This window comes from Elephantulus edwardii, unplaced genomic scaffold (genome assembly GCF_000299155.1).
Source record: "Elephantulus edwardii isolate Elephantulus edwardi_28Jun2011 unplaced genomic scaffold, EleEdw1.0 scaffold00148, whole genome shotgun sequence".
In the NCBI taxonomy this organism is placed as follows: Eukaryota; Metazoa; Chordata; class Mammalia; order Macroscelidea; family Macroscelididae; genus Elephantulus; species Elephantulus edwardii.
This window is the reverse complement of record NW_006399898.1, coordinates 1209076-1229613: the sequence shown is the minus strand read 5'-3', so window position 1 is coordinate 1229613 and position 20538 is coordinate 1209076. Positions and strand designations below refer to the sequence as shown.

The 20538-nt window shown below is 47.0% G+C and overlaps 1 protein-coding gene across 1 annotated transcript in view; it reads left to right on the top strand.

Annotated features, from left to right (window-relative positions):
• TMEM132C (transmembrane protein 132C) overlaps nucleotides 1-20538 on the top strand; it is a 167029-nt gene that overhangs the window by 5668 nt on the left and 140823 nt on the right. The window contains exon 2 of the mRNA XM_006894684.1: nucleotides 8393-9281. Within this exon, the coding sequence (XP_006894746.1) occupies nucleotides 8393-9281 (889 nt within the window). The remainder of the gene's footprint in view (nucleotides 1-8392; nucleotides 9282-20538) is intronic.

Below are 20538 nucleotides of genomic sequence, written 5' to 3'. Positions count from 1 at the left end.
ATATCCTCCCACAACTCATCTGGCCTTCGTTCATTAGTGTTCAAAGCCTCAAATCTGTTCCTGAGATGGTTCTGAAATTCAGGTGGGATAGACTCAAGCTAAGTAAATTATTTTGGTATTGTTTCTAAATGCACCGGTTATTTCTGTTATTTTCAGTTTCCACAGATCCAGAAAATCTAGATTCCATGAGAAAATGACAATCTATTCTCTCCTCCCCCCCTTTTGATCAGGATCCTTCAATAGAATATTTGAACAAACTGATCTATAATGGTACCTGGGCAGCATCCAGTTCTTCTAATCTCCTGACAAAGGAGGCAGTTAGGCAACCACATATTCTGTTTCCTACTCCTATTTCTAACTCTCCCTCTTCTGATGTTCCAGACAAATAAAGACGAATTGTTCTTCTGCCTTGGATAATTGCTTGCAAGCATTTATGGTCCCAGAAATACACAGTGAACAAGGTGCTAGAACGGTAGCACTAAATGCATTATTAGTATGCTCAGCAATTCTTGGTTTCTACCTGGCTGTCTTCTTACCTGCCTGCCTACCTAGCTGCTTATCTATTTATCCAGTCACCTTTTCATCATCAATATTATTGCTTCCCTCTTTTTCCTCCCCTCCTATCATCTTTCTAGCCCTCCTTCGCTCCTTCCCTTCTTTCCTTCCTTGTTTTGTTTCGGTTTGTTGTTTTTTTTTGTGTTTTTTTTTCCCCTTTTTCCTGTCTGTCCATCTATCTAGGGAGCTCTGGTGGCCTAGTGGCAAGAAGCTGCACTGCAATCCCAAGGCATTCGGTTCAAAGCCACCACCTACTCTATGGGCAAAGGATGGGCAGTCTCCTCCCATGCAATCCATAGTCAGCTATGGGTTGGCCCTGACTCAATGGTACTCATCAACAATAACAACAACATCCATGTCTCTACTATATATCTACCTACACCACCAACAACATTAAAGTGAGGTTCCAAGAAATTAAGAACGTTCCTGAGGTCACTCCTGGGTCTCTCTATAGACAGCTGAACATCCTTCTGATCCACCATATTATATGCCACCCCCTCCCTTCTTTTTTAGCATGTCTCTTCCCACTTAAGTCGTATCTTTCATTTACTGGAGTCATCCAGAACGAGCGTCCGTGGGAAGGTACGAGCTGTGCTGCATGTTTCTCTCCCCACAGAGGGTAAAGAACGCTAGTTTGAATAATGGAAGAGCTCTAAGAGTTGATGTGACAGCCAGCCTACTCCATCTTTGTTTTATAGAAAATAATTTCTGCACTTGCTTCAAAGCAAAAGATTCATCTTTTTGGTTGTTCTTGTCTTTTACTAAAAAGACAAAGTAGGGGAAAGGGAGTCCTTGTGTATGGTCAGAATGAGACAGGAGAAGAAAGCTTGTTGACAGGGCTTCCTGTGGGGGACATGCCAGTCTGCAGATGGCCTTAGAATCCTGCGCTCCCCATTTTCGTCAAGTCCTTGGCCCACTATCTTCTGCAAGCACTCGAGTCTCTAAATCTCCACACTTCAGGGCTTAAGAGCTTTTTTGGAGAGAGATGAATGCATCCAGATAAAAGCATCAGATGTGGCAATTAATCCATTGGGGTTTTTTTTTCCCCTTGACAGATTATTACAAGTTGCATAAATGGTCAGTGATTTTTTTAAAAAGACACCCAGCCAGAATGAATCTTTTCAAGAATGGTATACCTTGACAAGGTCGCTGGGATGCGAGTGGTAATCCAGTTCCAAAATGAGCGAGTTCTGCAGAAGTGCCGACCCATCCCAGAGAGAAAGGAACAAGCATGCCTGCCTAATTAGTGACCTCGGAACAGGGCCTCTGGGCTGAGCACTGCGAGAATGTTCTTCTTTGAAAAGCCATCTTGACAACACAAGTCTGCTAGGCTGGAGAGCCAAAGTCGGCTTTGATCTGCCAGCCAATGTCCCTGCCAGGAAGGGGCTAGAAAGTGTCCAGGAGAGAAAGAAGGCTGCCTGAGGGCTGGATGGGCAGTGCTCAGTGCAACTGTTCAAGGAGGGAGAAGGGACTTGTGAAGGTTGAGATGTGGAGGAAAGTAAGGGACGTCCATCTACTCGGTGTATGAATGGAGGAGTGCTTTGAAGGGAAAGTGCAAAAAGATGGGTTTTGTGGAATGACAAAGTTAGCAGTTGGGTCACTTTAACCATTTGAATCTTTGTCTTAAATAGCCAGTGCTCCTACAGTAGAGATACCACAGTGGGTAGCGATAAAACAAACAAACAAACAAACAAACAAAAACCACAACAACACAAAAATGTATATGCTCACAATTTAGGAGGCCAGAAGTGCAAACATAGGGTGCCTGCTCCAGGGGAAGTCAACCTCTCTCTGTGGGTTCTAGAGGAAAGTCCGTGTCTTCACTAGCATCTGTTGGCCCTTGGAGAGTTCCATCTGCTTGACTTTCACCTGTGTTAGGGAGCTTCTCTGTGCAGAGACCTGAATCCAGACAGTCCACTCTTGGTGATGCTCTATTAGAGGCACTGAAGTCCTCCCCTCCCTCTGTTCATTCCCTCTCTCCTTTCATCTCCCGTGAGACACACCTCAAGGAAACTCTCCTGACAGCTGTCATGGGATTAAGGGGGGTTACATTCCACCCTTCTCCTCATACTTGGTTTATCAGATCCTGGGGGGCTATTACAAAATGTCCACATTATATACATGGATTTGGAGGGAACACAGTCTTGGGGGGCTCATTGCTACCGAGTCAGCACTGACTCATGATAACTGTCCATCTCGCACCATCTTCCTGATTGTTGTCCGAGTCCATTGTTGCCTCTCTTGGGTCCACCAACTTCATGAAGAGTTTCGCTCCTTACCGCTGACCCCCTGCTTTATCAGCTATGGTGTCCTTTTCTCCATATTGGCTTTTACTGATCATGTGTCCCAAATAAGTAGTCAGTAAGCTGGCCATCCTTGCTTCTAAGGAGTGTTCTGATTGTCTTTCTTCTAAGAGTGACTTGTTTGTTCTTCTGGGAGTCCAATGTGTCAGTCTTTCTGTCTTCTGATTTCATTGTCCGGCTGACATGAAAATGGCTTGGACAAGAGGGTCTTGATCATCAAAGCGGCATGATGTATATAGTGAATTATTAGTGGGGCTTCCAACCACGTAAATAAAATCTGCCAGGAAACCTTAAGATGACATTTACACAAGCAGAGCCACCTGGTGTGCCGCATCGATTGATGTAGAAAGTGGATCAAGGAAGACAGGGAGAGGGGGTGAGGAATTGTCGTCTTCTGCCTCCAGAGTGAAACTGCTGGATCCCAGGGTAAGTTGTCTTGATTGAATGAAAGGTTCTTAAATCAAGAGTCTCAAAGTTAAGTGTGTCTGAGAACTAAGAGGCTGTGATCAGGCACAGGCGAAATAGCTGACAGTCGTGTACCAGGCACCATTGTCAAAACCAACCAAACCCACCACCCTGTGAATTCTGGCTCACAGCAGCCCAGGGGGACACAGTAGACCTGCCCCATACAGTTTCCAAAGCTGTAATTCTTTACCTAATTCTTTTCTTTCTCCTGAAGAGCAGCTTGTGGATCCAAACAACCAGCGGTTTGGTTAGCAGCCCAAAGCTTAACCCACTATGCCACAGCCCGGCTCCAGTGCATGAAAATCTTTTAAAGAATTTTGGACCACACAGTCTTTGGTCTGGAGAGACATTTAGCAGTCTGCAAAGTCTGATCTGAATAAACTTGGGAAGCAGAGGGCATGCCATTGAACCCCTCGGCAGTGCTGGGCACCCAGAGATCTAAATCCAGGTGGAGTCCAGCCCACTGCTGGAGCAGGGCTCCCATACTGTGGAGAGGTGGAGGTGTTTTCGTCCAGTTTATTGTACTCGTCTTACACATATAGTCAACGCTGGGCACTCTCCAGCTCTGCGGACAGAGAGCCCAGTGGTGGCTACCACATAGGGTCCTTACTGAGTCACAAGAAATCCTGGAAGTCACTCCAGGTCATGTCCTTATTTCTTTTCTGATTTGGGGGGAGGTTTACCGAGCAAATCAATTTTCCATTCAGTTGTACGCAGAGTGCGTCATGACCTTGTTTGCTGTCCCCGTGACGTGACGTCACTCAGCCCACCTCCCACTGTGTTTCCTGGTTTTGTTCCTCCCTCCCTCTTGTCCCTTCCTGGCTTCATCTTTAGGTGGAAACTGCCCCTTTGATCAAAGTGGTTGGTTTTTCCAAGGAGTGTGCTCCTTGCTGGTGTGCCTGGTCTCTGGTCACCTTACAGACCTCTCTGTTGTTTGGCTGAAAGTTGAGCATGAAGGGGAGTTAGTTCCAGGCCTGCAGGTGTCTAAGGTCCACTGTCTCCAGTGACTCCCTGTAACTTCATAGAGCTTTACCTGTTTGTTTTTTTGTGTGTGTGTGTGTGTTTTTTGTTTTTGTGTTTTGTTGTTGTTGGGGTTTTTTTTTTTGCCAGTCTTGGTTCTTGTAGTGTTTTTCTTCATTGTTTCCACTACAGTTTATGCAGCCATTCTCTTATCCAGGCTTCCTCAGCTTTCCGAACGGAGGGTGATCCTATGAAACCTGTCAGCTCAAATGGCAGTTATCATTCTTTTGTCAGGGGAAAGTTTTCTGAGTTCTCAGACCCTAAAAGCAAGCTATCCAATCATATCAAATATCGCCCCGGTGTTGTCAGTGTGGGAACGAGCTTATAAATACTGGGCTGCATAATGTAGAACTAAGGTGTGTGACGTTGGGAAGGAGCTTGGTGGTGACACCACTCTTCCAGTTGGGCATGTGCGCTGCCTCTTCAGTGGCTCCAGCAAAGGAGCTAGTTTAGCTTTGCACCTTTTTTCATAAAATCTAAAATCCTTTCTGGTTCACAAAAACAGGCACTAATGCAGGCCTTTCTTAAACGTGAAATGGAGTAAGGGAAATGTTCAGACAGCAGGAGGGGTGTGTGTGTGTGTGTTTTGCAGGCAACTCGACAGCACATAACAAATATTATATATATATAGTTTGTGGACAATTTTAAAACTGAAAATGATGCACAGGCAACCGTCTTGTGTATAATTGAGTTGCTGGAGCTGTGTCTTCAGGGTCAGTTCCTGGAAATGGGATCCCTGAATCAACAGCAGATGCAGATGTAGTTGTGTTTGTGATTGCCAAAGTGCCTACCAGACAGATTGGCTGGGCCGCTCTGTTTTCAGCACAGTGTGCGAGCGTGTCTGGCGCCGGAAGCCTCGCCAGCTCTGTGTTGTACTTGTGTCGTTCTTGCCAATTCGCTATGTGCGAGACGATGTCTATTTGTGATTCTAGTTTGTCTTCCTCCTGACTGTGAATGAAGGAACCCTGGGAGCCTAGACTAGGTGTTGGGCTGCTGACCTAAAGGTCGACGATTCAAATCTCACCCATGGCTCTGTGGGAGAAGTATGAGGCAGTCTGCTTCAGTAAAGATTTAAAAGTCCTTTCAAACTCATCACCATCAGGTTGAAACAGACTCATAGTTAGCTGACCATCAAACAGGTTGTCAGAGGCTATAAATCGCAAAGGAGGAGACTCTGCATCTTTCTCTGTTGGAGCAGCTGGTGAATTTGAACCAGCTGAGCTTGGGTTGACAGAACACCTCCCTCCTGACTGGGCCATCAGAGCGTCCTCCATAAGGTTACAGCCTTGGAACCCTCTGAGGCAGCTCTGCTCTGTCCTCTAGGGTCACCAAGAGTTGCCATTGACTTAGAGGCACTGACTCGAGGTCTTATCTTTACTTCCTGAGTGAGGTCATTGTCTTTCCAGATAACAGTTGGAAGTTTTGACATATTTTTGTTGAATTATCTGTTTATGTTCTTTACTCATTCTTCTCTCAAGATATGTTTTTCATTCCTCTCCTCTCATATTGGAAGCACTTGTTGTATCATAGCTATTAGCCAATTATTTGCCAATTTCATCATTTCCCCCTTTTATCATTGTTTATGGAGGTTTTGCTTTTATTGATTTATTTTTTTATCAAGCAAATTAAAAACTATTTTGCAGCAAATAGATAGGTTTTTTAAAAACCTCATTGATTTGGATCTTGGGTCATAAGTAGACTGTGTTGCCCTACACTGACACTGTAAAGGATTCATTTGTGGGAGTTTTTTTGTGGGTTTTTTTTTTCTTTTCTCAGCCAGAAAAGATTTTGCTTTATTACACTGGATGATGGGGCCTGAAGCTTGTTCTTATGTTTGGTGTGAGGGATGGATCCAGTTTTATATATATATATATGTGTGTGTGTGTGTGTGTGTGTGTGTGTGTGTGTGTGTGTGTGTGTGTTTCATGGGGATGCAACTTTGGACCAGAATCTTACAATTTTTTGTAGGTGCCAAGAAACTGAAAATGGGGCCTGGTGACAGCATGATGGTAACTTAAGAGTTTTAGAAAGAGGTAAAGGTTGCTGCCTGAGTAAACACAGGGCCAGCCCAAGTCTCTAGATGCTCAGAGAGAAACGGAGTTTTACATCTCTTGTGAACAAAGGTGGCATGTTGCCAGGACTCCCGATCGCCAGGGCCACCCTAGTGAGTGTTGTGTAACTTAGTGTTGCACTGATTTCACTTGGAAAACAGGTGAGCTTGCAGCAGGCAGGTGCATAGCAATTGTTTGCCTTCCCAAAGCCTGTTGCTCTTCTGTGTGTGCAGTGAGGTATCCTGTGTGTTGTAAGGTGTGGATCTAACTATCCACCCACCCCCCAAATTGTTAACCAATTGTCCCAGCACCATTTGTTTAGGGGGAAAGGACATCTTTCCCTTCTAGTTGCCTCATAATTTGAGGTGCCATCTTCATCACAGACAAAATTTCCACATATTCTTGTGTTCACTGATACCCTTTAATCCATTCCCTTAGTCTATTTGCCTTTTTCCTGCTCCCGTACCATTAAATGCATCTTAACCTAATGCAAATTATTCTGACAAATGCCCACTTCACTCTGCTGGGTAAGGTGCCAACTTTGTATGAGGTTGTACTCTATGAAATGGAAGCTGTTCAGCCACCCTTAACTTACAAGAAATGTCAGTTTTATGCATCTTGACCTAATACGAGGGTATAATTTGCAGAACATGGAGAGTCATTTACTGGCTGATTCCAGAAGGATTTGAAAAAAAAATCCATTTGCCACTCTGGAGGTCCTGGATAAAGTGGGAAAATATTGTGGAGCCAACACTCAGTTATAAAAATGGCCACGCTTATTGGTCTGAGAGAGGCGATGGAACTCTCAAAACTTAGACGCCCTTTAGGGCTGGAACTCAGCTCATCTCCATGGCTCAATTTTCGGTCATATGATAGGGAAGGAGTTCTGGTGTATTAGTGGTAAAAAGCTGCGATGCCATCCAAAAGGCAAACAGTTCAAATCCATCAGTGGTTCCATGGGAGAAAGATGAACAGTATCCTCATGTGCAGTTTACAGCCTCTGAAAAAAAAAAAAACAACCCACTGCATGGTCAGCAATGGGTCAGTTCAGACTTGACAACAATGAGTTGTTTGTTAAAAGGTGATCAACTGAGTGAAGTATCTCCGTCACAAGAGGACGAATACTGCATAGGCTCACTGTTGTAAAACAGGACCAACATCAGGGTTGAGGGAAGACAGAGAAGGAGGGGATGAATGATGTTTACTGCACTGAAACAGATGAGGGAGAGAACTGTTTAAAAGGGATATATGATTGGGTATTATTGTCATGACAGGAGTCCAGAGTGAGGGTTGCACAGTGGAGTGGACCCGGGGGGAGGGCTTGTATAACAATGAAAGAGTTTTCTTTTACTTTTCAGAGAAGAGTGAATTGGGGGTGAGGGATGGTGAGCAGAGAGAAAGAGCAGCAATGAATGACTAGAAACCCTAAGTCTCTGTAAACTTCCATTAAAAATAATTTTTAAAAAATTTCAAAAGTGATCGATAGCACCAGGAGTGGTCAGCTACATGAGACCAACAGGGCTGTATTCACACAGGGAGGAAAGCTCAGAAAGCAGAAAGGGCAAGGAGAATAGGGAAACACAGAGAGGGAATGGGAAAAGTGCTGGGAATGCAAGAATGTCACAAAGCAAAAATGTGTATGAATTGCATGTTATGAGGTATGGATCTAAGTTTACGTTTTTTGGTTTTCAAAATGATTAATCAGTTGTCCCAGTACCATTTCAGGGCTCATCACAGATGAAATTTCCATTTATTCTTGGATTCACTGAGGCCTTTTATTCCATTCACTTAGTCTGTTTGCCTGTTTGGTTGCATAGAAAAACAGTATGTTCCGTAAACTTTCACCTGAACCACCATCACAAATTGAAAAAGAAAGAAACGGGGAGAAATGCAATCCCATCAAGTTCAGAATTCCTTCCTCTCATTTTTAAATTGCCTGTAGGACCAGCAGGTTTGAACGAGCCTAGACTGACTCCCTCTCTGTCTCTCCCCCTTCAGTGATAGAAGGCCGCGGGATCACGGACACCATCCAGAGGTTCTCTTCGCTGCCTCCCTACCTCCCTGTGAGCTTCCACGTCCTCCGAGCAGAGACTGCCTTCTTCCTGAAGGAGACCAGCCAGGACCTGACACGCAACGCCAGCCTGCAGTCCAGGGTCGAGTCCTTCTTCACCTACAAGGCCAAACGGCCCCCCATCCTGAACGCCAGCTATGGGCCCTTCTCGGTGGAGAAAGTCGTGCCCCTGGACCTGCTGGTGACGTCCAGCCCTTTCGGGCCCGCAGGCCTTTTCTCGCTCCATTGGAAGCTGAAGGCTGTCATTCTGCAGGACAGAGTGTACCTGAGCCGGCCCCGTGTGCAGGTCCTATTCCACATCTTGGGCCGGGACTGGGATGACCACAGTGCCACTGAGCAGCTGCCCTGCCTGCGGGTCTTTGCCTTCCGGGAGACCCGAGATGTGCGGGCCAGCTGCCGGCTGCGGGGGGCACTTGGGCTGTGTGTGGCCGAGCTGGAGCTGCCCCCTGCCTGGTTCAGTGTGCCCACACTGGTGGCTGGAAGAAAGAAGGTGGCAGAGAGGCCCGAGGGCACCCCGGTAGAGCTCTACTATACCGTGCAACCAGGGGATGGGCGCGGGGACTGCACGGCCGGTGACCTCAGGAAGGGCAACGCCATCCGGCCAGGGAAGGACGGGCTGGGCGAGACCACCTCCCACCTGCAGAAGGTTGGCACCGTTGGCCTCTACCGGACCCAGGACAGTGCCCAGCTCAGTGAGCTGCGGCTGGATGGCAACGTGGTCATCTGGCTACCATCAAGGCCAGTCAAGCAGGGGGATGTGGTCACTGCCTACGTCACCATCGCCAGCAACTCCACTGTGGACCTCTTCATCTTGAGGTGAGTGCCTTGGCTGGCACACGGGTGGCCCTCAGGATGCCAGGTGGGGGATTGGAATGAAGCTTCAGGGCATGCGTTCTAGATGATTCTGTTTCTGCTGCCTTTAGGGACCTTTCAGGTACTCATTGGAAGCCAGGCTGCAGGCCTGTGTCATCCTTTTGTGTGTCAGAAAACTGGTGGTTTGTGGCAACCCTACATTGATCAGTATCTCGATGCCCTTTTTCCAACAGTACGCACTCACCTCCTAGCTCTGAGTCCCATTTTGGTCATCCTCATCATAGCTCGGGCTTTTTTACCATGTTGTCGTTTTTTTGTCCAACATTTTTCTAAGTGGTATAGCACTGGTCTGTCAATTTGCTGCACAGAGGTAACTCATGGCTGCTGTGAAGCTGAACACTGGGACACTGATGTGTCAAATGCGATAATGGTTACCCATGGTGGACAGTGTTTGGTGGAGCTCCCCAATTAAAACAGGCTTAGAAGCAGGAGTGGCATCCACTTCCAAAATGGCTTGCCTCCAGAAACTCTATGAACTTAGAGAAATGACAAAAGTTATACAAGTGTTCAAGTCTTTGGTTCATTGAGTCTCTGTGAGTCTATAACTCAGTGACACTTAACAACGGTTACGGTTCCAGCCCCTAGGAAATGGCATCATGCTGAGAGAAGTGGAAGGTCAGAGAAGAAAAGAAGGTCCTTAACACCAACACGATGGGTTGATACGGTGACTGTAGCAATAGGCTCGAGTGTGTCTCGGATTGTGGGGATGGCATAGGATGGGGCAAGGGATAGATCTGTTATTCATAGAATTGCTGTGAGTCATAGGGAGAGCTTTGTAGGCCTAGTGGATAGAAAGTGATGCTAGCCAGCCAAAGGTGGGTGACTTTAATCTGCAGCCCTTTGGCCTAGTTTTGTTTTTTGTCACACATGCTTCTAAGTGGTATAGCATTGGTCTGTCCATTTGCCGTACAGAGGTAACTCGTGGTTGCTGTGATGCTAAACACTGACATGTCAAATGCAATAACGGTTGCCCAGGGTGGACAGCGTTTGGTGGAGCTCCCAGATTAAAACTGGCTTGGAAGCAGGAGTGGTATCCACTATCGAAATAGCTTGTCTCCGGAAACTCTATGAACTTGGAGAAATGATGAAAGTTATACAAGTGTTCAGGTCTTTCGTTCATAGGGTCACTATGAATCATCTACAGCTCAACAGCACTTAACAACAACAACAACAACAAACAACAACATTGTAGATAACAGCAGAGTGTCACATGGTAGATAAGAGGACAGGATCAACACAACTAAAATATGCACTGGGGCTCCCAGAAATGCATGGAGCTCACTCTAATTATGCCATTTGCTTGATTGTGGTGTCTGTGACTGTACCCACAACATCTCTGAAGTCTATGTGCACCCACTCATGTGCATTTTTTTGTTGTCAGCTGACGTCAAGTTGGCGTCCATGTAACATCCATGACCTTCTGTGTAAGCAGAACAGAATGGTGCCCACTGCTGGGCCGTGGCTGTGATGGTTGTGTCAGTCCATCCCAGGGAGGTGTCCCTCATTGTCCCTGACTCCCTTCATCACTCACCAGGATGCCACACCAGCCATTGGCCTTTTCTGATACGCTGTCCAAAGACTGAGTCATAGTCTCACCTCCCGTGGTTCTGAGGAACTTCCTGGATGTATTTCTCCTGAGATAGATTTGTTTGTGCTTTCCTTTGTCCGCGGAATATCCGATATTCTCTGTTCTTCTTCTTCTTCTGAGTATTGTGGAGTTTGGAGTGAGGGAGCAGAAGTTGTAGTTTTAAAGAGGAGAGGCTAACCTCAAGCGGCCTCCATTGATCTTAAATATGGGATGTGGAGAATGAGATGGCTTTTCTTTCATCTCCTAACCACTGGTGGAGAGGGACACACTTGTGGCATGGCTTGAAGTGTATATGCGGGGACCCAAGAAGACTCCTTGGTGGATGGCATCTCATCCTAGGTGGGTGTGTGTTGAACACCCAAGATGTGAACCACACATTGTTTTTAGTTGTCAGTGAGGGCCTGGGGGAAATTTAGTTCTATGTGCTGCTTGGCAGTGGTGAAAAGAACCTGCCCAGTGGAAAATTGTTCCACAGAGATATCCATCTCGTAGTTTAAAATGTGCAAACAACTAGATTAGGGCACCAGTGGGACCGTCTGCCAGTTATAACCACTGCTGATTCAGGAGATGGGGCCAACGTTTTGAGAAGAGCGTGAAACCCAGGGAGCACGTGGAAAGAGAGCGTTACATTGTGGGAACGGCGGTCAGTGCCACAGAACAGACTGTGTCATGCCGTCTGCATGGAGCATGAATCTGCTCTGTAAACTATTACTCAAGTCACAATAAAAAGTTAAAGGGGCAAGAGGATGTAGGGAGACTGCTCTCCCACTTACCATAAATCCAGTTATCGTAGGTGGACTCTCCACAGCCTCACCACGCATGTCAGGTAGGACAGTGGACCATGGTGGATGCAACAAGCAATTGCTCAGAGACAGTTCACCCGAGAGTCCTTGGGGTGGGCTTGAACTCCCTACCTTTTGCTTAGCAGTGGCGTGTGTTCACCCCCTGTAAACGAGTCTGTGTAATGAGTCTAACGTTTGGTACAGGACCATCTGTTATCTGAGGATAATTAAAACGGATGAAAAGCCATTCAAAGCAAATCTTCTTTAAAGGAGGACCAGATTTTCATAATCACACAAAAAGATGAGAGAGAGACTTGTGTTGTTGTTTTTTTTTTTAAAAAAAAAGATGCAAGAGAGATTTGTTTAAAAAAGGAATGTAAAGACGCTAAAGCATATGTTTTTCTCTTCTGCTAGAGGCAGACCCAGGTTCTGATTGCTGCTGTGCAGTGGTTGTTTGAGAATAACGGCATCTCATCTAGAGCAAGCGGTTGGGGGAAATGTTTGCGAGGAAACACAATTAGCTGTTACTGTTCTGCACCCGTGGAACAGAGTCTGACTCGCAGTGGCCAGCCCCGTGGGCAGGACGGAGCACTGCCCCACATGCACTGGCGGCACCACCCCCTGGGGGGCAGCCACCAGGTCCAGCCAACCCATTGAGTGTCTTCTTCTTTGGCATGGCTGCTCCACTTTACCATATCATACCTTCAAAACCGACTTTTTGTAACGTGGGCTGATTGGCAACATTATAAATGGATGGTGAAGAGATTGAGAATGTTCACGGTTTTGGTTTGCTTGGCTCCACGGTCAACACTCTTGTTACCAGCATCCAGGAAATTAAAAGACATATTGCGATGGGAAGGTCTGTGGTTAGAGACCTCTCTAAAGTGCTGAAGTGCAAAAATGTCAGTCTGGAGACTAAGGTGCACCTTATACAGGTCATGGTCTTTCCAGTCACTTGCTATGCATCAGAGAGCTGGACAATGACTAGGGATGATAGAAGGAGAATTGATGCTTTTGAGCTGTGGTGTTGGAGTAGAGTATCGAATATACCATGGACTGCTAGGAAAACAAACAGGTTTGTCCTGGAGAGGGTGAAGCTGGGCTGCTCCTTGGAGTCAAGGATTCTGAAGCTTCGTTTGACATATTTTGGACATGCTGCAAGGAGGGACCTGTCCTTGGAGAGGGACGTCATGTTTGGGAGGGTGAAGAGACAGCGCAGGAGAGGAAGACCCTTGATGAGATGGATTGATTTAGTGACTGGGGTAATGGGAGTAGCTGTGTCAGAGATGGTAGATTGGCAGGATAGGGCAGAGTTTAGGGCTGTTGTACATAGAGTGGCTATGAGTCGCAGGTGACTCGATGGCATGTATCAACAACAATGTGTAATAGAGTCATAATGATGATCTTTTAAAAATATGTTTTTAATGGTGTTTCTTTCTCCTCGGACGTTTGTTCAGTTCTCATCTGAGGGGTCTGTCTGACTGTCATCTCTGTCAATGGCTTTTTTTCCATTTCCAAACTGACAGATTTTCCCAGATCCTTAGTTTTTCCAAGCCCTTTTTTATGATATACAATCTCTCTTGCAGGGACATCATAAAATGCTGTATCTTCTAAGAGATTTAACACTTGCCGCTGGGTTGTAGCATCCAGTAGCTGACCCAGTGGTGGAGAGGGACAGAGCTTCCTCTCAGGATGTCAGTGACATAGTGAGAGGGTCATCATCACAAACAATTGGCATCAAGTACAGAAAACCAAAGCCACTGGCCTCAAGTCCATTCCAACTCATAGCAATCACATAAGACTCATCGGAAATGCTCTGTTGTGTTTACAAGTCTGTAAATTCTTTTATTATTTTTTTTTTAAATTTTACTATTTTGTGTGTGTGTGCCGTTAAATCTGATATGACTGGTACAGGAAGAGATTCCCCCTCCTTTACCAGCAGAGCATCTGGTGGATTCAAACTGCGTACCTCATCCAGGGTGTCTGTGTAGAAAACCCAAGATGTGATCACCCATTGGCAGAGTCAATGTTGTTAGTGAGAGCCTGGGGAAAATTTAGTTCTGTGTGCTGCTTGGCAGTGGTTAGAGGAACCTGCCCAGTAGAAAATTGTTCCATGGAGAAGAAGCAGTGTGGCTTCTTGCCACTAGGCCACCAGAGCTTCCCACAAGTCTGTAAATTCATTTTCAGAAGTAGACCGCTTCATCTTCTCTCACTGGGTGGCTGCTGAATTCATACCACCAGCCTTTTGGGTAGCATCCAAATGCTTAGCATACTGTGCCATTAGGGCTCCTTCAAGGTAACCCTTAAAGTCAAACTCATTGCTATTGAGTCAGTTTTGACAAATAGCAACTGTATAGGACCAAGTACAACCATCCCGTAGGGTTTCCGAACCTGTGATCTTTAAAGCAGAGTGCCACAGCTTTTTCCCAAGAGCGTCTGGTGAGTTCAAACTGAAAACCTTTTGGTTAGCATCCAAGCACATTAGCCACAGCTGCACCCAGACACCTGCAGTGGCTGGCACCAGCATAGAAAATGTTTAGGGTCAAGGACGTGGGCATGTTCCTCCCAGCATGGGTGAGAAGAGCTATGATCTGGGAGACTAGAATTTATCTTTCACTAAGTCTCTTAGCTTCTGTTCCAGGTCATTCACTTGTAATATTTTGCAATCTATTTACACAATTTACATTGGTTTGTACAATTTGCAGTCTATTAGGCACACAGCCCTAGTTTTGAAACTGAGATCTATAAAGACAGGGCAATGATTGCACTGCTAACTAGTCCTGAAATTTCAGAATGGTAATCATCTCTGATTTCTAATCAACCTCCCCCTTCAGGAAGTGCAGGCTGTGGATTTACTGGCAAGGAGCACTGATGGTGCAGTGGTTAAGCACTCGACTGATGATCCAAAGGTCCGAGGTTCAATCTCGCCATCTGGTCTTGTAAGCCACTGCTGTATAGGGCGGGCACTGAAATTCAGAGATAACTGCAGTTTTAACAAATAGAAGGTTTGTAGCAACCGTACATTCCAGCAAACCTAAAAGTCACTGGTTCTAGTAAACCAGTTGATCCAAAGGAAAAAGGTGAGGGTCCCCTCCTGTAACAGTTTGCAGCCTCAGAAATCCAACTGAAGGTTGCAGCAAGTCAGGATCGAGAGAAATCATCGGCCGTCTATTCAAGTGAGCTGCACTGAGCTAGTCTGCCGGCACGGTTGATCCAAGAGCATGTGCTCAGGTGGTTCAGCCTTTGCATCCTGCTTGTTCTTATACTTCATAGACTGCAGTGGAGTCCACAAAGCTTTCAGGTGCACTGAGAGGTCAGCAGTTCAAACTCACAGGTTCCTCTGTGAGCACGAGATGAAACTGTCTCTGCCTGCAAAGATTCCCAGCCTCAGGAATCCCAGGGAGAATCACCCCAAGTTGGAACTGACTTAGCGGCAGTGAGTTTGGGGCTTTGGTTTGCTTGGGGAGCTAAACAGATCATTCAGTGGTCTGGAAGTGAACCCCTGGTGTGTCCCAGATGGGCCTGCATGTTGATATGATCACCTCACGGAACTAGACTCATTGCCGATCTGTCAGTACCAACGGGCCCCTGCAGAACAGCAGAACTGTTCCATAGCCAGCTAAGGCTGGGAGTGGTGTTTGGGACATCGATTAGGGCCCCAAACTCCATCTCTTCCCTTCTGGGCCTCCAAACACTCTGCCCTTTGCGAGCGTCTCACTATTAAACTGTAGCCATCTGTGACATTAGCACCTTGAACTTGAGCTCCGAAGTCCCCTGTGGGCTAGAATGCGTGATGTTTGTATAAAGTCTCTCTCTTTCCTTCCTGGGTCTTCTTCCTCCGCCCCTTGTATGTCGTGTCCTCCAGCCCCGTGGCAAAATGTCGTGCTTCTGAGCAAATCACCACCATTAAGTGTTTTTATTTTAAATAATTGTGAACTAGTGATGGAGGCTTGGTGCTATGGTGGATTGAGCACTGGACTGTTAACGGGAAAGCCTGCCAATCTGAACCCACCAGGCGCTCTGCTGGAGACAGATTGAGGCAGTTTGATTGTATCAGGATTTACAGGCTTGGAAACCCGGGGGAGGGGGCAGTTCTGCTCTCTCCTACATGGTGGCTGAGTCGGAACCAACTCTACAGAAGTGGGATTTTTGGAGACTCATGAGAAGTCACAAAAATTGTCCGGGGGCTACTTGCCTCAAACCCAAGAGTCACCTGTCTGATTGAGTCAATCAAATGTTGAAGGATTCCCAGATATTTTTGAGCTGGTCAAGAAAGAGAAAAGACAAGAGACTCTTCATGCTGGTCTCTCTGAATCCCCGACAACTTCAAGTAGCATCTCCGGGGAGTCCCCCAGCTCTGGTGCAACCCCCAGCCCTTCTCTCTGCAGAAGCCGGCTGACACCTCAGCACGTGGCCCGTTCGTTCCACAGAAGCAAAACTTGCATCTCACAAAAAAGGGGCAGGAGAGAGATGGCGCTGTGCAGGGTCTCCAGTTTTTATGATCTTTGCTTGATGGAGGCAGACTTACCAAGCAGGAGACCGAGGGGTCACCCCAGCCAGTGTGGAGAAGCAATGTTCCGTTCCATACAGCTGTCAGAGAGGGGAGGAGACAAAGGGGTCACCCCGGCCAGTATGGAAAAGCAGTGTTCCCGTTCCGCACAGCTGTGAAAGGGGATGCTGGTGCCATTAACTTTGTCTGAGCAGCAGGTGCCTGCATTGCCTTTATGGCTTTATGGGGGCTAATGTCCCCCAACCAAGCCCCGCATTGTCCAGGGCACTTAACAGCGCCCTGGGCCCCTAGCACATTCCAAATAAAAACCTGAAAAGGACGAAGTGGGCGTGGCAAGGAAAGCCATCTGCAGAGGTGTCCACGTGGCTTTGACCAAATGCTGCAGATTTTTTTAAACAGGACTTATTTGTAGAACCTAAGAAGACAGCAAGGGGATTCAGGTAGAAGTCCAAAAGTGACTGGAGCCTCCTCTCTGGGGATTTGTGAGGTGCATTCTTTACAGTCAGACCTCGTTTTCAACCCACTCACCAAACCCAGAGCCGCCAACGTGAGGCTGATTCCTGGTGACACTCTGCTGGGTTCCCGAGGCTGTGGATCTTAACCGGAGCAGGCTTCCTAGGCTTTCAGCTGATTGCGGATTCGAACTGCTAACCGAAAGGTCACACACCAGCCCAGCACCAAGGACAGAGCCATAAGCGCCCCCTGGTGGACGGGCCGTGGACTCAAGGAGCAGGACACCCGAAATTCTCGGTGAGCAAGGTGACAACTGGAGTAAACAAAACTGATTTAATAAACTCAAAAACTCATTGCTGTTGTGTTGGAACCAACTTGTAGTAAAGCAGCCAGCAGCCATTGGATTTCCAAGGCTGTCAGTTGCAGGAAAGGAGATTCCCCATCCTTGTACCGTGGAGCAGCTGGTGGATTTAGACGAGCAGCACTGCTCCCACCAGAGCAAGACACTGGGATGCCACCTCGCAGAGACCCTGTGGGGGGCGTAGGGCAGCCCCATGGTGCAGCCAAGGCTGGACTCCCTGCAGAAGCAGCTGCTTACCTTTTCTGGCTGGTGGGTTTGAACCACTGACCTTTCTGATTAGCACTTGAGCACTGTAGCTATTGTGCCCCCAGGATTCCTACATGGTCTCTATCTAAACTAAAAAGCAAACCAGAACTAACTTTGGTCTCAAGGTGAGGGACAAACCCTGGTGGCCTCGCCACTCGTATGCCAGAGCAGAACTGCTCTGCACAGCACTTTTTTCCTGATGGATGAATTTTAGGAAGTCAGTCACCAAGCCTTGCTTCCAGGGTGCTTCTGGGTAGATTCAAACCTACAACCTTTCTGTGAGCAGCCTGACACTTCACCATCTGTACCACCTGGGAACTCTGCCACCAAAACTACCTACATGTCAAATGTGTAACAAACTTTAAAAAATCTTTTTGAAATCTAGTCTGTCGCGGCTTCTCCCCGGTGATCCATGTTCAGGCCCTGTGCCCCCACTCATCAGTGTCCCCGGAGCAGTGCCATGATGTAACCTTTCCCTGACATGCAGGTCCTTGTCTCCTGGGCGTTCTGTGTGCCACGCCCCATGCAGACGCCTCTTCAGCATTCTTGATTAATGAGAATGTCCACAGTAGTGACCGGCAGCGTCACTCGATGTACAGGCTGAGTGTTCACCTCAAACACCAGCATGAAGTCGACCCTGACTCATCTGAATCTTGCACAGCAGGCCGGCCACTGGCCAGTGCTGCGCCGTCCTCACCACCTCTGCTGTACATCAGCCAGTTGCTGCAGGTGCTTGTTGGTCTATCTCGCTGACCATCTCCCTGTTCTTCTCTGATCCTGCACTTGGCCAAGCACGATGTCCTTCGTGATCCCTCCTACAAAGTCAGGTCTCACTGTCTTCTTCCTAAGGAGCACGCTGATTGCACTTCTAAGATGTTGTTACTGATCGCCGTCGAGTCGAGCACGACTTCTAGCAACCCTGTGAAAAAAGGCCTGAAGCCTTTCTATAACTATCATCACTTATCATCAAAGTTCATAGAGTTTCCAGAGGCATGTGGTTTAGGAAGTGGAGGCCACTCCCTAGATTTAGTTATTCTTTCGACAGTCCAAGGTTTCCTTAGTATTCTTCGCCAACACTGTGATTCAAAGGCATCCGTTTTCCTTTGAGCTTCTTAATGCATTGTCCAGCTTTTACATTCATTTGAGGTGATTAAAAATGCTGTGGTTTGGGTCAGGCACACCTTAGTCCTCAAACTGACATCCTTGCTCTTTAGCAGAGGTTGCAGTGCAATATGTCTGCACGCAGACACAGCATTTCATTTCCGGGAGTGTTTTTCCCTCCTCTGTCTGTTAATGCCAGTGGAGGTGAAAATCCCTCAAATGTCACTCACCAGACACTCGGCTCACCTCTTCGCATAAAAAATAAGCTGCATGAGTGGCAGAGTGGTAAAAAGGTTGGCAGCTCAAACACACCAGCCTCTGCAGGAGAACGATGCGGCTGTCTGCTTCTGTAAAGGTTTGCAGCCTTGGAAGCCCTGTGTGCCGTTGTGCCTTTTCCTGCAGCATTGTTTTGGAATAGACTTGTTGACAGGAGCAGGCATGAACTCTGGTGTATGGGGCTCACAGTTCCCAGGTACTAACTGGTAGGCTCTTTGAACTCCCCAGCCTTTCCACACAGGGAAGAGGCGTGCTCTGCTTCCATGAAGATCATAAGCCGAACCCTCTGCCACTGAGTTGGTTCCGACTCATGACGACCCTTTCTCCACTTCTGAGGCTGTAAATCTTAGTGGGAGGAGACTGCCCATCTTTCTCCCTCAAGTGATTAGTAGTTTCCCAGCGTGGTAGACACTGCCTTACAGGACTTCTTCAGAAAGACTCCCATCAAGTTCTGCTCTGTCCTGCAGGGTCGCTGTGGTAGAGTCACCTCAGTGACAGCTGTTGTTGGTAAGTGCTATCCAGTTGAGTCCCATTTGTAGCGATCCTGTGAATACCAGACCCGAACCCTGTCTTAGCCTGGGCCATCCTCATCATCTCCAACACACTTTAGCCCGCAGTCACTGTGTCAATCCATCTTATTGAGGGTCTTCCTTTCTTTCACAGACCTTCTACCTCTCCAAGCTTGATATCCCTTTCCAAGGAATAGCTTCTCCTAGTAACATGGCCAAAAGTTGTGAGACCTTAGCCGTCTTTGCCTTTAAGGAGCACCCTGGTGGCACTTCCTCCAGGACTTCTCTGTTTGCTCTTTTGCCAGTTCATGGGTCTTATTCAGTTCCCTTCTCCAACACCACATCTCAAAGGTATCCGTTCTCATTCTGTCATTCTTATTTATGTCTAGTTCTCAGAGGGCACAGCAAGTTATTGGAAGAACTATGGCCTGAATCAGGAGCACCTTAGTCTTCTAACTGACATCATTACTCCTCAGTGATTTGGAGAGATGACAGTAGTATTTGATTTTGTCTTCATTTCCAGGGAGGTGCAAATTCACAGGTAAAAGCAAACCTTGGGGACAACTTGATTGCCTCTGGTGACAAGGAGGAGGTCCAGTCACACTCAGGTTTGCAGGGATGGATTCAGAAACCCTGTCAGCCCCTCCCCCTCGCTTCAAACAAATCTAAGATTAGTTTCTCTGCTGGAATATTTGTAAAGACAGACTTGGTTGCATCGTCCTTGACATGTCATTTCCATGTTGTTCTTAGGCAAAAAGAGGACGATTTTCTGTTCTGCTTGGGAAGACGTGAAGAAATCTCTATTCCTGCCCGGTCCCCAGCCCCCTCCCCAGCTCCCCGCACGCAGCTGGGTTGCCAGGCAGCCCAGCTTCAGAGGAGCATTCCAGTCGGTCTTACTGTTGTGGGGAAACGATTAGACATAAAATTGATTCCACCTCTCCAACCCTGTGGAAAGAGGATGAACCCAAAACCTTTGACAGCTTCCTGTTCCCTTTGTTTCACATTCTTTTATCCATGTTAAAGTCACCTGAATCTCAGCTTTTTAAAAAAAAATGTCCAGACTTACTGCTTCAATGGATCCAGAAACACCTGAGACTTGTAACCCTTTGTCAGCCTTCAAAGCTGGAACTTCCAGACCACTTCGTGAAATACAGTGCTAAATGTCTACATGAAGACATTCTGTATGGGGACATGTTAAAGAGCATGGAAGTCATTTGAGGACTAAGGTGTGCCTGACCCAAGCCATTCTACTTTCAGTTGTCTCAAATGCATGGAAAATCTGGACAGTGAGTAATGAAGATCAGAGAAGAATGTATGCCTTCAAATTGTAGGATTGTCACAGAATACTGCATAAATGATAAGAATTGAATTCAC